Genomic DNA, 14,016 nt, shown 5'->3' with positions numbered 1-14,016 from the left:
TCCTTTTAAAAACACTTCCCCTTCCTGATACCTCATTAATCAGGCCACAGGTGGAGGATTCTCCAGAGTTAGCAAGGGAAATACACCCTTTCCTTGCCACACTGTCACATATCTCCCCCCCCCCCCCCCTCTGCTCAGACCTCTGGGAAGCAGCACTTGTATTCAAAATCAGAGTCCAACTGCCTTTGCTTTTCCTTGAACAACTCTGTCCAACAGGTTTTGAGGCACTTGGCTTCCTTCATCAGCAGATTTTATCTGCACCACTTCAATGGTGCACCCTTCTTTCATTCGCACTTTCATCAGCCACCGAGCACAAGACTTTTGGTCACCTTTGACAAATTCCTTGTAAAAAGCTCCATTCATGTCACACCTTTCCAACATCAGGTTCTTCATCTTAGTCTGTGCAGTGCTCTGGACACTAGGTGTGGACAAGGCAGATGCTTCAGACCTTTATCTTCTTCTGTCAACGGTATGACCATCGCCCGAACTTTGCTGGTGGCCAACCGAGCCTGTATCACCCATTTGCAGGACTTCAAAGACATCATTCACAATTTCAGGAGGCTTCCCTTTAATGCACCTGTCCATCTTCTCCTTGAGATGGACTCTTCTCCAAATTCTACTTCTGCAGACTTTCTTCCGGTGTTTTCTGGAACTAATCCAGCACCTCTCAGGGATTCTACCACAACCCAGTCTTCTATCACAGTGAACTCTTTTTAAGGACTTTGCTTTCTTATTAGCCCTTTCTTTAGGGACACCGACCTTCACAGGCTCATCTGCAGGCTGAGAACTCTTGGCTCCTATAGGCTGTTTTTCACCTGCACCTTCAGATGTGTAACTGACTGACTTTACTTGCAGCTTCTGCAGTTAATTCTGGTTTAACTTCTGCCTAAGAGAACTTCTCTGCCTCAGCATTTTCACCATCCAATGTCAATATCTCTGCAGCTTCAGAGGACTTCCCATACGGTTTCACCTCAGTCTCAGCTTCAGAGGACTTCCCATATGATTTCACCTCAGTCTCAGCTTCAGAGGACCTCTCATATGGCTTCTTCTCATGGTCTTCAGACTCTACTGTTTCTTGCGTCCATTGTTCAGACTCCGCCACTTGTAGAGAAAGCATCCCCGTCTCCAGTAGCTTTTGCCCCACAAGCAGTTTTTCTTCTTTTACACGGACAGCTGTGGCTTTGGCCTCAGTTTCCATCTGAGACACTTAACCTCTCTTTAACCAGTTCTACTACAGCTTGGTCTCTGCTTTCTTTTAGGACCTTCATGTCCCCTTCCAGCTTTAAACATTTCTGCTGCTCACTCTTGAGCTTAGCAGAGTTCAACTTCTCACTTTCCAGCAATTCTGTCAAGTTTTTGACAGTATCCTCCAGGGACAGCAGTTGTCCTCTCATCTGCTCATTGTCTTTATTCAGCTGCGCCAGCTTGGACACTTTCTGCTCATAGACTTTTAGCTGAGCCCCTTTTTCCCAGTGAATCCAAGGCAGCTGCGTGAGACTTAATGTGCATTTCGTTCTGCGCCTCCAGGCTCTGCACCTTATGAGCCATTACCACCTTCTCCTTCTCCAGCTCTTACATGGCGACCAACCTAGCCTTGTGATCACTTTGTAGAGCCAGATATGCCTCACACAGGACATTCACTTCTTCCTTGAATGAGATCTGCTTGGCCAGACTCTCCAATTCTCTCTCCTTGCTGGTCACAAGACCCTGGGAGCGGGACAGTTCATCCTGTAGAGCCGCCCATTCACTTTTGTGGCGCTCCATATCTTTCTGCAGCTGTAGCTTCGCTTCCTGCTCTTTATTCAAGTCTGCAAGCAATTTAGCAGAAACCATCTGTAAGGTTTCTTCAAGGTTCTGGATCTGCTCCCTTTTTTTTACCAAGACCAGCTCATTTTTTCCGAGATCTCTTACTTACAGCGGTATCCTTACTCTCGCTGCTGGACCTTGAGACATTCTCTTGTTCTCTGACAGTCACCTGTCCTTGGCCTGTCTCTTCCTTCAAGCCAACTCGTTCAGACTCTTCACCTTTAGGAGTAGTCTCCCCCTTTTCAAGGGTCTTGGCCACTTGGGCTTCAGGGTAGTTCCCGGACAGTCTCTCTGGACTGTCTCTGCTCACTGACAGATTTCTCTTTCACTTCAACACCGTCTCTCCGCTGCCCAGCAAAAAGGTCTAGTGCTCCTGGGACTGCAACAACATCTGGTCCAGTGGTTCGACCTTCCTGGTCACGATCCATCTCTGGTCTAGACGTCACATGTCCTTGACTTAGGACTCTGTCTGTGACAGTAAGCGCAGCCCCCAGCTCCGCATTTACTCTCTTCAGTACTTCTGTATTATCCACAGACATCTCTGTAGCTTCTTTTCCGGTCACCTCTTCCAGATGACCGCGCAATTTCAACACCCCTTTTGGCTCATCTTTATTCACAAAATTTAGCATAGCTTCCTCTTTCTCAGTCTCATTCACTTCTTCCATGTTCCTGTACCTGATCCATTTCTGGTTTTACTGAAGATTCTGTTTCAGTCAGAGGCACACTTGTCACTTGAGTCTCTGGATCCTCTTGGACTTGACTCACAGTCTGGTCTTCAGCTCCCCCAGCAGTCTGGCAGACCCCTATGCAAGTCAAGTGTTGTAAGCCTATCAGGTGTACATGCTCTAGTCACCTGACAGTCTTCCCATAATTGCTGAAAAAATGGAAAATACGTCCCCAGTACTACATCATACACCAAGGAGGGCTCTATTACAACCTTGTGACTCACGGTACCATAGGGAGTAGAAATACAGACATTAACCGTTTTATAACCCCAAATACCGGCCTGCAAAGACATTATAGCGGGGTCTGGCTTTCTGCTGCTGGACTTTACCAGACTTATTACACATCTAGGTTCTAACAAAACCATCATCTTTTTAACTTCTATTAGCAGCTCACACAGGTTTTCTTTTGTCCTATTAGAGGTGGGAACAGTACTCTTTATATCTGAACACATCAACATAAGTTTTTCAACAAAAACATTATCAGATTGAACATTAGTTCATAGCACTAGGACCTAACTTAGGCAAAGTGTGTTTTGTAAAATTTTCTCCCAGTCCTGCATTCAACATTTTCTGTTCACCAGATTTTTTTAACCCGATCTTCACAGTGTGAACAGTCTCATCAGTCTTCATGAGGGGTTCCCCACCCTCACATGATTTAGCAACTGGACATAGGTTGGTACCACCTTGAACACTGTTCACACAGTCAACTAGGGAAAATAACCCCTCCGACTCAGCATTTTTATGCACAGTCCCATCATTCTTATGTACAGTCTCATAGTCTCTAAACATGGCCCCCATAACCCCTGGAACAGTCTTACCAGAATCTCTTGCCGTCCAGTCAGTTAAGGGCTGGACACCTCTCATCAGCTTCTCTGCTGCAGAACATCGCTCCACTTGCTCTTTAAGTAGCTCTGCAACTTTAAATCCAGCATCACTGTTAGGCTATAGTGCACACTGTAGTCTTGCAGCTTGGCTTACCCCCACTTGAGTCAGGCTCTCTGTCTTGACTTTCTCATAGCCCCGTAAGATCTTTGGATCCAGTTCACAATGAACTTTTTGGGCCTCTCCTCCAATGAATCCAAACACCAAGTTTCCCCAGTGTGTCTTGGGTCATGCTTCTTGCATAGCAATCCTTTCAAACTCTGCAAAGGTTGCTTCCTCTTGCGCTGCAGCCGTTTGCAACAAAGCACTTATCAGGACATGCATCTTGCAACACTTCAAACCTTGCAAATACAGCACAGTCCTCTGCCGAAATGTCAGACAAGTTCAGCAGATGCTTGCAAACAAAATTTTCCGTTGGCCCTATCAACGCCTTTATACACAGTCTCAAAACTTAATTTGCACTCTGCAGGTGGCCCGTCCACCTGTCTCCTTACTTGAGAAAGAGTGCCCACTCGCTTGAAGCGATCTGTTGCCCCTTGCGACAACTTCACCACAGGCTCAGTCCTGCTCTTGTACTCCACAGCTTTGCTCGTCCTACTGTCTCCACTCTGAGAAAGAGGACACCGTTGCAACATGCACGTTGTTTTCTCTTGGCAATAACTTCACTGCAACTCGACCACTGGTTGCTCCTAGCAACGATCTGCCCGCATCCTCCACCAAATGTGACATTTCAACTCGGGGATTAGCTCTGGGATCATCCTGGTTACTTGCCAAGGGACACGTTTCCTCGCAATAACTCGCCAGACAACCGTTCTGCATACAAGTCTGGCACCTCGCCAGCTTTATTTACACAGGTTGCAGGTAAAACAAAACATAACTCAGGAACAAACCAAAGTCCTAGACCGTCTGGTCACTGACTACACATGTAAGCATGCCCTGACTATTAACTGGTGATCTACCCTCAGCCAGCCTAAAACAAGTGCCCCTGCAACCTGTTTTACTCACAGTTCACACTGTCACTTGGGGCCATTCACAGATTCCAACTGTGTGCTTCCTCAACAGGGCCTGAGTGTCTCCCCCTACAGTGACATGCTGTTTCCCAGGGAGAGCCCCAACTATTCTGTTTCCTTTCCTTTTAAACACACTTCCCCTTCCTGATACCTCATTAATCAGGCCACAGGTGGAGGATTTTCCAGAGTTAGCAAGGGAAATACACCCTTTCCTTGCCACACTGCGCATAGCAGAAAGCCGCGCGCACAGACGGGAGCGCACAAACAACAGCAGACTGTGAGTACATTCATAGAAGAACGTAAGGGCAAATGTAATCTATCCAGACAACCACAGACCTTACACCGGAACACAGCAGCAGCAACTGGTAGAGCTCCCATATTAACCATAATCAGTGGAAGTAGGCACCAGGACCCCACACTGGTTCAGGTCTGCCATAAGATAAAGGGCAACCAGGACCCCGCACTGGATATAGCCCTATCAAACAACAAAACAGGCAAGCCAGGACCCTGCACTGGCTGTAGCCCTGCCATCAGCAGGACAATTTATGGCCTATCATCTTTAGTGTGAATTCTCCACATCTATTGTCTTAACTAGAGATGAGCGAATCAAAGCTGATGAATCCAAATTCGTTACGAATTTCATGAAATATTGGATTTGCAACGAATGTGAATATCTCCGTGATTCGATTGCGCAAATCGCTTTATTAAATTCCATTTTACAGCGTTCCTGGCTAAAGGAGACCTAAAATGGCGGATCCACATGTGAGTACATGGGGCAGGGGATTATGGCAGGGCGGGAAACTACGGCGGCAATGAAGGTAGGCGGGATGACCCTGAATCACATGCGAGATGCAGCCTATCAGCATTCATTGACTCTTGTGATGTCACAGCCCTATATAATCGGCAGCCCTCTTGCCTCTCCATTTCATCCATGCACTCAGAGATAGAGAGGACCGGACTGCGTGTGTGCTTATACCACAGTGTACCACTGCAACTGCTAGTCACATCAGCATTGCGGACAGACAGGAGTGCAGTGCTTTGGTGTTCTCACTGAGAAGGATCTTACGATATATAAACCTCCTATTCACGTTATTGAGCATTGCATCAGAGAGGGACAGATAGCTTTTCACTGCCTCATACAGATCAACAAGCTGCCTGAACTTTCTGAACCATCTTATCTCCTCATTTTTCAGCGCAATTCAGTGCTTTTTTTGCTCCACAAATCATCTGCTGCTCAGAATTGTGCGTATACTGTAAAAAAAAAAAAACAGTGCACACCATTCTTAACACTCTGTGACAGAGTGCAATTTAGGGTTTAATCCAGGTTTTCTTTTTTTTGTGGTGCTGTACTGTTGGGTCCTGCTGCTGCTCACAAGTAAAAAAAATTTCAGCAGACTGTAGTGCATTTGTCTGCCCTCATACCACATGCTTACATTAAAGCAGTCTACTATTTTGTATCTGTATCAAGTCTAGATACAGGGAAAGTCCTGGCAAAAGTACCCCCCCCCCCTTCTGGTGTTTTTTTTTTTTAAATACAGATTTCTCTGCATATTGTTGCGCATATTTCTGCCCTCATCAGTGCATACTGCATACGTACATCCAAGTAGTGTACCATTTTGTACCGGGTAATCTGTTAGGGCCTACATACTGTGAAAGTCCAAACAATAGTATTCACCGGCTGGTGTTTTACACAAATTACAGAGTTTTTAGGCTCATTGTAGCGCATTTTTCTGCCCTCATCAGTGCATACCGCATACATCCAAGTAGTGTACCATTTTGTACCAGTTAATCTGTCAAGGGCCTACATACTGTGAAAGGACAGCCATAAGAAATCACCTGCTGCTGTTCTAGACAAATACTGTTTTAAGAGTAGTGTAGCATATTGTAATACCCTCATATACGCACTTAGTATGTCAGGCAGAGAAGTGCCAGGACGTGCACAGAGGAGTGGCAGAGGCCTAAATACTTCAGGCAGAGTTGGCAGCAGACTAGGGAGCAGGAGTCGCAGCGAGAGGCCTGAGCTCCCGTTATCAGCCAGCGGTCGTGTCTCGACCAGCAACCCATCTGCCGTCGTCGATTGGTTAACACGCTCATCCACTTCATCACAAGTGACATCTGACACCCCCCAGTCAACAGTCGGTGGGTTCCTCCGACACAACCCTCAGTTGGCATGGTCCGGGACCAGTCCCTGTCCTCCCATTGCCTTTGTCCTATGCTGTTCCCTCTCCTAGAGAAGTATCTTATGCTGTGGGTTCAGCTCCACTATTCACTGAGGATGATCTAATAGAGGACAGTCAGTAGCTACTGCCCAGCCAAGAAGGGGAGGAGACATGCACCGCTTGCTACGCTAGGCGGCCTAGTAGTGATGCAGAGAGTGACGTGGGAGGCGGTGTTGCAAGGGTTCAGGGTCCTGAAGCAGACACTGTTGAAGGACCTGAGGAGGACATCAGTGACGTGCACACACCTGTTGATGATGAAGCTGATCGCAATTGGGAGCCGGGTGCAGAAGGGGCTTCATCATCATCAGGAGAAGAGAGTTGCAGGTTGCCCTTGAGGCAGCAGCTGAGGCAGCAAGGCGGTAGCACGGTTGGCAGTCAGCATGGTGGCAGGAGTGGAAATTCTGGAGCCAAACATGCCCGGGGGAAACCACCTGCTTCGCGCCAGCCTTCCTTTCCGGGAGCTAGTGGAACAGGGGTTCCTGGAGCCAGTAGCAGTCAATTAGTGCGGACTGTAGGTGGGAAAATCAGCTACTCGGCAGAGTGGCAGTTTTTCATCAGGCATCCGGAGGAGGCTCACATAGCCACATGCAAGATATGTCCGCAGAAGGTGAAGCGTGGCCAGGGTCCCAATGTCGGCATCACGGCCCTGCGTCAACACATGCTTCGCCACCATAAAGCGGCCTTGGAGAACCGTGGCTCCGATGTAGTGGTCCAGCCTGCTGCATCACCCAGTGGCCATCCGCTCCCTCCTTCATCCAGCCGAGGCTCCACCACCTCAGCCAAAGGGAGCTGTGTGTCAAACCCTCCTTCTGTCGATCCAGATGCTCCTGCTTCTCCCGCTTTTAGTCAGCCATTCCGCCAACAATCCATCGGCAAAGCCATGTCCAAGAGACAACAGTATGCGCCCACTGATCCAACAGTGCAGAAGTTGAATGTGCTCCTGTCCAAGTTGCTGGTTCTGCAGTCCCTCCCTTTTCAAGTGGTGGACTCTGCAGCTTTCAGAGAATTGATGGCATGTGCCGAGCCGAGGTGGAGAGACCCAAGCAGTCATTTCTTTGCGAATAAGGCAGTACAAGCCCGGCATTAGTTTGTACAAGAGAAGGTGGGCCAGTCCTTGAGCTTGTCAGTGTGTTCAAAAGTGCATGTCAGCGCCGACGTGTGGAGCTGTAACTACGGGCAGGGATAATACTTGTCTTTTACGGCCCACTGGGTAAATGTGGTTCCTGCACAGCCACAACAGCAACTTGGAAAGGTCACACCGCTTCCTCCTCCACGCTCTCGCTCTCAGGCAGTTGGTCCTGTGACAGTGTGCGACGCCGCCTCCTCATCCTCCACCGTGTCCTCGGCCTCCAAATCTCGGTGACCCTTCATCATAGCATGTATGTACGGCACAGCGGTGTCAAGCTGTTCTTCACATGGTTTGCCTTGGCGAACGGAGTGACACAGGGGAGGAACTGCTAAAATTCATTCCTCAAGAAATATGAGTATAGCTTACTCCACGAAATCTGGAAATGGGAACCACGGTGACCGACAACCGGAAGAACATCGTGTCCGCGCTGCGACAAGGAAGTGTAAAATATGCGCCCTGCATGGCACATGTGTTGAATCTGGTTGTCAAGCACTTCCTGAAGTCTTCACCCCATTTGCAAAACATCCTGAAAATGGCAAGGAAACTGTACATGCACTTCAGCCACTTGTACACCGCAAAGCACACCCTCCTTGAGCTGAAATGTCAGAGCGGTATACTACAACATAGTCTTATTTGTGACGTTGCCACACGTTGGAATTCCACCCTCCATATGTTGGACAGACTATACAAACAAAGAAAAGTCATCACTGATTTCTTGATGATCCAAGCAGATAGGAGTACTCCCCTGTGTAACTTCAATGTGAACCAGTGGCAGCTCATACGTGAGACCTACCGTTTGCTGAGGCCCTTTGAGGAAGCCACATTATTTGTAAATCGCCTGGATTACGGCATGGACGTGATTCGACTCCTACATTTCCTACGACAAATGATTGAAACGATGGCTGGTCACGGCTATGGAGACGTTGCGCCAACATCTCAAGGCTACATGAGCCCTGTGGGGGCTGAACTGGAGGAGGAGGATGAGGGGCAGAGTGGAGCACAGTTTAGGTTGGATGAGATGGCCGGTGTTTCTAGTCATCAGACAGGAGAGGAGGAGAAGGAGCAGCCAGAGGAGCTAGAGGGTTATGAGGAAGGCAAGACAGAGGACCCAGACACACCGTGGCAGTAGGCAGTGGAGATGGAGGCAGGTAGTCCCTCCGAGTCACTGGTGCAAATGGCACGATGCATGATCAGTTGCTTGCGTAGTGACCCTCGAATTGTCAAAATTTGTCAGCGGGATGAGTTCTGGCTCTTCACCTTATTGGACCCTGGCTACCGTCCCAGAATGGGGGCCTTTTTTACACCCACTGAGAGAGAGGACAAACTGACCTACTACAGAGAGATCCTACGTAGTCAGTTGGCCGATGCCTATCGGTGATAAGATTCTTTTTAAGACAATTTTTAATAATCACATTAACAAAAATAAATTGGGGTAGACATTTTATTAGGATTCTCAAGCAAGGCCAAATAAAAATATACATATACTTTCTTTACTTCTTCAGAAATTGTTTGCACATATCTGGTCACTTATAGTAAGGCACTACGATAAGACACTGATATTTACTCTCTGAATTATTTATAAAACAGCATTTATTTCCATAGAAGAAAACAAAAGAAATCCACTGTAAACAGTGGCATGCTGTATTATGAGCTTTCCAGCAGTGTAACTGGTGTAGCAGCTTCTTCATTGTACATCCTAATAAATGGTTAAAGCCAGAAGGAAACTGAATAGATCAGAAAATAATTCTAAATCTTAGCAGCATTTTGTAAAAAAACAATATTTCTTTTTATCTACTGTAATTTGTTTTACAAGTTACTACATTCAGATTTCCAGGTTCATTGCAAAAGACTGAATCCTACTGATTTGGCTAAGGTATGCTTTTCCTATTATGCAGACTTCACTGTCGTAAGAACTTTGGCAGACATTATTTTTAAAGGAAAACTGTCAGTAAAGTCCCCTGCACTAACCAGTGGTTCTGGCTGGTTGTGCGGGGGATGCTTTGCTGCTTACCATGCCCGAATCTGTCCCACAGTTTGCCCGTCATCTTAGTTTTTGCAGATATGCTAATGAGCTGCTAACTGGCACGGGTGGGGTTACAAGCCACCTTCTGGCACTCAGATGTCAGCGCCACTCGTCTGCCGCACCGCCTGGCTTATGAATATTCATACCCTCCCTCCGACTGTTCCCCTCCCGCTCTGTACTGGACTCCACTGCGCATGTGCCGCTTCCAAACAAGGTATAGGTAGCTTTTGCAAAACTACAACTCTCAGCATGCCTAGACAGGATTTTACTGTCTGGGCATGCTGGGAGTTGTACGTTTGTAAAAGCTAGTTATACCGTGTTTGGAAGCGGCACATGCGCAGTGGGGTCCAGAACAGAGCGGGGAGGAGGGGGAGAGTCAGGGGGAAGGTATGAATATTCATAAGTTGGGCGGTGCGACGGCGATGTCAGAGTACCCAAATGTGCTTGTAACCCCACCCATGCCAGTTAGCAGCTCATTAGCATATCTGCAAAAACTAAGATAAAGGGCGAGTGACAGGACGGATCCGGGCATAGTAAACAGCAAATTAATCTGTGTTCCCTGCACTACCAGCCAGTAACTCTGGTTAGTGCGGGGGACTTTACTGACAATTTTCCTTTAAGTTCTATAATTTAATGGAATTACATTTCCACACTCTGGCAGCTGGATCTGGTGGGAGAATTTCAATGACCCCATTCATTTCAATGAGCCAAACAGAATCAGCTAGTGACTGCACCAGACCATGCTTTTCCACCCAGTGAAAAAAACAGATACCGTCAGAAAAAGGACCAGACCGGAGTTACTGGCTGACTACGTTGAAAGTAGACTCCGCACTCACCAATACTGCTAAATAAGATGAAGTTTATTGTTCCATGTTCAAGATGTCAATAGTACAGGTATAGGAAGCATTTTGGCAATTGCTGCCTTCCTCAGTCAGCTCATTCAAATAGATGGGGTATGGCACAGATCCCGCAATGATATGTCAGTAGGCGGTTTAGTCCTGTCTGCCAGAGAGTGGAAGCCTAATATGAATGCGATCAAACAGTAATAGTAAGAAAACCGAAAAAAGCTAATGACTTATGTTTAATTGTTTTGCAAAAGATATATTCTATGTTGAGTATTATCTGGCATCATTTAGCTGTCTTGCTACAGTCAGAATCTCTTTAGCCCCTTTGCTCAGCAACAGGTCTGCTAGTTCTGTTCCTAAATATTCGGCTGACTCCAAGGCTTTACGTGGTACACCAAGTGCTGTAATTCCTACGTGCTGACTATCGTCATTTGGTCCATCGACCTCCTAGATGAGAAACAAAGAGTGTTAATAGTGTTCAAAAAGAAAAATTTGTATTCCCCTAAATATTACTAAATGGGTGTAAAAATTAAGCAATTACATAGTTCTTTAAATTAAAGTGTTACTGTGATTTAAAAAAAAAAAAAAAAAAATTGTTTCCTTGTCATGAAGAGATGTTAAAAGTTTTGATTGGTTGTGATCTGGGGGGTTAAGACCCCCAGTAATTGCTAGAACCTGAAAGGAGAAGAGCTCATCTGAGCGCTTTTCTCCCAGTCGCTTTTCTCAAAGCAGGAGACAGGCTCCATAGACTTTCTATGCAATCGGTCTTTTGCAGTGAGGAGAGAGATCAGGAGAGAAGTGATTAGCTGAGCTTTTCTCCTGGCTCTTTCTAGCGATCAATGGATGTCTTAGCATCCAGACCGTAACTGTTCAAAACTTTTGATGTCACTAGGATATGTCTAAAGTTTAAAAAAAAAAAAATTAATTATCGATCAAGACACAGTTATAGAATTAATTTGTGTAGTTTTATTAAAACCAATAATGTTACACTGTGCAGCTTACTAAAAAAAACAAAAACAAAAAAAAACCCTGTTGGATCATAACCAAAATAAAGTAACAAAAACAAATGTTCTTCAGCCAGTCTGTCTCTAGGTACAGCCATAAATGGAAGAACAAATACAGGGTGGGCCATTTATATGGATACACCTTAATAAAATGGGAATGGTTGGTGATATTAACTTCCTGTTTGTGGCACATTAGTATATGTGAGGGGGGAAACTTTTCAGGATGGGTTGTGACCATGGCAGCCATTGTGAAGTTGGCCATTTTGAATCCAACTTTTGTTTTTTCAATAGGAAGAGGGTCATGTGACACATCAAACTTATTGGGAATTTCACAAGTTCAACAATGATGTGCTTGGTTTTAACGTAGCTTTATTCTTTCATGAGTTATTTACAAGTTTCTGACCACTTATAAAATGTGTTCAATGTGCTGCCCATTGTGTTGGATTGTCAATGCAACCCTCTTCTCCCACCCTTCACACACTGATAGCAACACCGCAGGAGAAATGCTAGCACAGGCTTCCAGTATCCGTAGTTTCAGGTGCTGCAAAATGGGCAAAACAAAATTGCAACAGGACCCTCAGTTTACGCAGAAGATTTTGTTCAGTGATGAGGCAAACTTTTATGTGAATGGTGAAATTAACAAACAAAACCACCACTATTGGTCTGACACTAACCCACATTGGATAGATCCCTCCAAGACTGTTGGAACACAAAAATTTATGGTATGGTGTGGTATATGGGGTACAAAGATAGTGGGGCCATTCTTCATCAATGGAAACCTCAAGGCCACTGGATATGCGAAATTGCTACATGATGATGTGTTTCCCTCTTTATGCACTGAAGCTGGCACGTTCCCTGAGTTTTTCCAGCAAGATGGTGCACTAGAGCTGGGCGGTATGACCAAATATGTGTATCACGGTATTTTTGTAACTTATGGCGGTTCCACGGTATATAACGGTATTTCTTTCACCCCCCCCACCCCAAATCATGTGACCTGCGAGCGCTGTTCTGCTCCCCCCCAAATCATGTGACCCACCAGCGCTGTTCTGCTCCCCCCCCCAAATTATGTTACCCCCCAGCGCTGTTCTGCTCCCCAATTAATTATCAGCCCAGAGGGGTACTACTCACACATGTCACCTGCAAGCACTGCCCTCCTCCTCTTTGTTGGTGGCCGTCAGCACTGGAACTCTATACTGTACGCCAGTGGTCTTCAACCTGCGGACCTCCAGATGTTGCAGAACTACAACTCCCAGCATGCCCGGACAGCCAACGGCTGTCCAGGCATGCTGGGAGTTGTAGTTTTGCAACAGCTGGAGGTCCGCAGGTTTGAGACCACTGCTGTACGCTGTATCCCTATGCCAGGGCTGCAAAAGAAAGAAAATAAGCTTTAACTTACCTACGTGGGCCTTACGCTGGGGACGGGAACGTCTGAGAGCCGTCAGCCTATCACCGGCCACAGCGATGTCCAGCCCCGACCGGTGATAGGCTGAGCCCACTGTCATGTAAGGAGCTCTGGCCGGCTTCTTACATGACAGTGGGCTCAGCCTATCACTAGCCGGGGCGGGACATCGCCGCGGCCGGTGATAGACTGACGGCTCAGACGTTCCCGTCCCCTGCGTGAGGCCGGCGTAGGTAAGTTAAAGTTTATTTTCTTTATCCTTTGCAGCCCGGGCATAGGGATACAGCGTACAGCAGCGGTCTCAAACCTGCGGACCTCCAGCTGTTCCAAAACTACAACTCCCAGCATGCCCGGACAGCCGTTGGTTGACATGTGAGTATTACCCCGCTGGGCTGATAATTAATTGGGGGGAGCAGAACAGCGCTGGCGGGTCACATGATTTGGTGTGGGGGGGGGGGAAGCAGAACAGCGCTGGTGGGCAACACATATGATTAGTACCCCGATGTGGGGACAGCGCAGCGCTGGGCTGTTAATTCATTCATTCCCGAGGGAGAGGGGCCAAATCGGTATTGCAGTATGGGAAAAATTCATATCGTGCAGCACAAAAATTTTGGTATTCGGTATGAACCGGTATAACGACCAGCCCTATGGTGCACCACCACATTATGGGTGTCAGGTCCGAGCATTCCTAGATGAACAGTTTCCTGGGAAGTGGATTGGTCATCGTGGGCCAGTTGAATGGCCCCCAAGGTCTCCCGATCTGACCCCCTTAGACTTTTATCTTTGGGGTCATCTGAAGGCAATTGTCTATTCTGTGAAGATACGAGATGTGCAGCACCTGAAACTATTGATACTGGAAGCCTGTGCTAGCATTTCTCCCGCGGTGTTGCTATCAGTGTGTGAAGAGTGGGAGAAGAGGGTTGCATTGACAATCCCACACAATGGGCAGCACATTGAACACATTTTATAAGTGG

The 14,016-nt window shown here is 46.9% G+C and overlaps 1 protein-coding gene across 2 annotated transcripts in view; it reads right to left on the bottom strand.

Annotated features, from left to right (window-relative positions):
* Positions 1–10,191: 10,191 nt before the first annotated feature.
* Positions 10,192–14,016, bottom strand: part of HMBS (hydroxymethylbilane synthase) — an 87,568-nt gene continuing 83,743 nt past the window's right edge. The window contains exon 14 of one of the 2 annotated variants that reach the window (XM_056544596.1): positions 10,192–11,086. In XM_056544596.1, coding sequence (XP_056400571.1) covers positions 10,913–11,086 — 174 coding nt within the window. In that variant the 3' untranslated portion in view covers positions 10,192–10,912. The remainder of the gene's footprint in view (positions 11,087–14,016) is intronic. The other variant, XM_056544597.1, reaches the window with a different exon arrangement.

Source organism: Hyla sarda, chromosome 10, assembly GCF_029499605.1.
Source record: "Hyla sarda isolate aHylSar1 chromosome 10, aHylSar1.hap1, whole genome shotgun sequence".
Classification (NCBI taxonomy): domain Eukaryota; kingdom Metazoa; phylum Chordata; class Amphibia; order Anura; family Hylidae; genus Hyla; species Hyla sarda.
The sequence above is the reverse complement of the archived record's forward strand: the minus strand, read 5'-3'. Positions and strand labels throughout refer to the sequence as shown.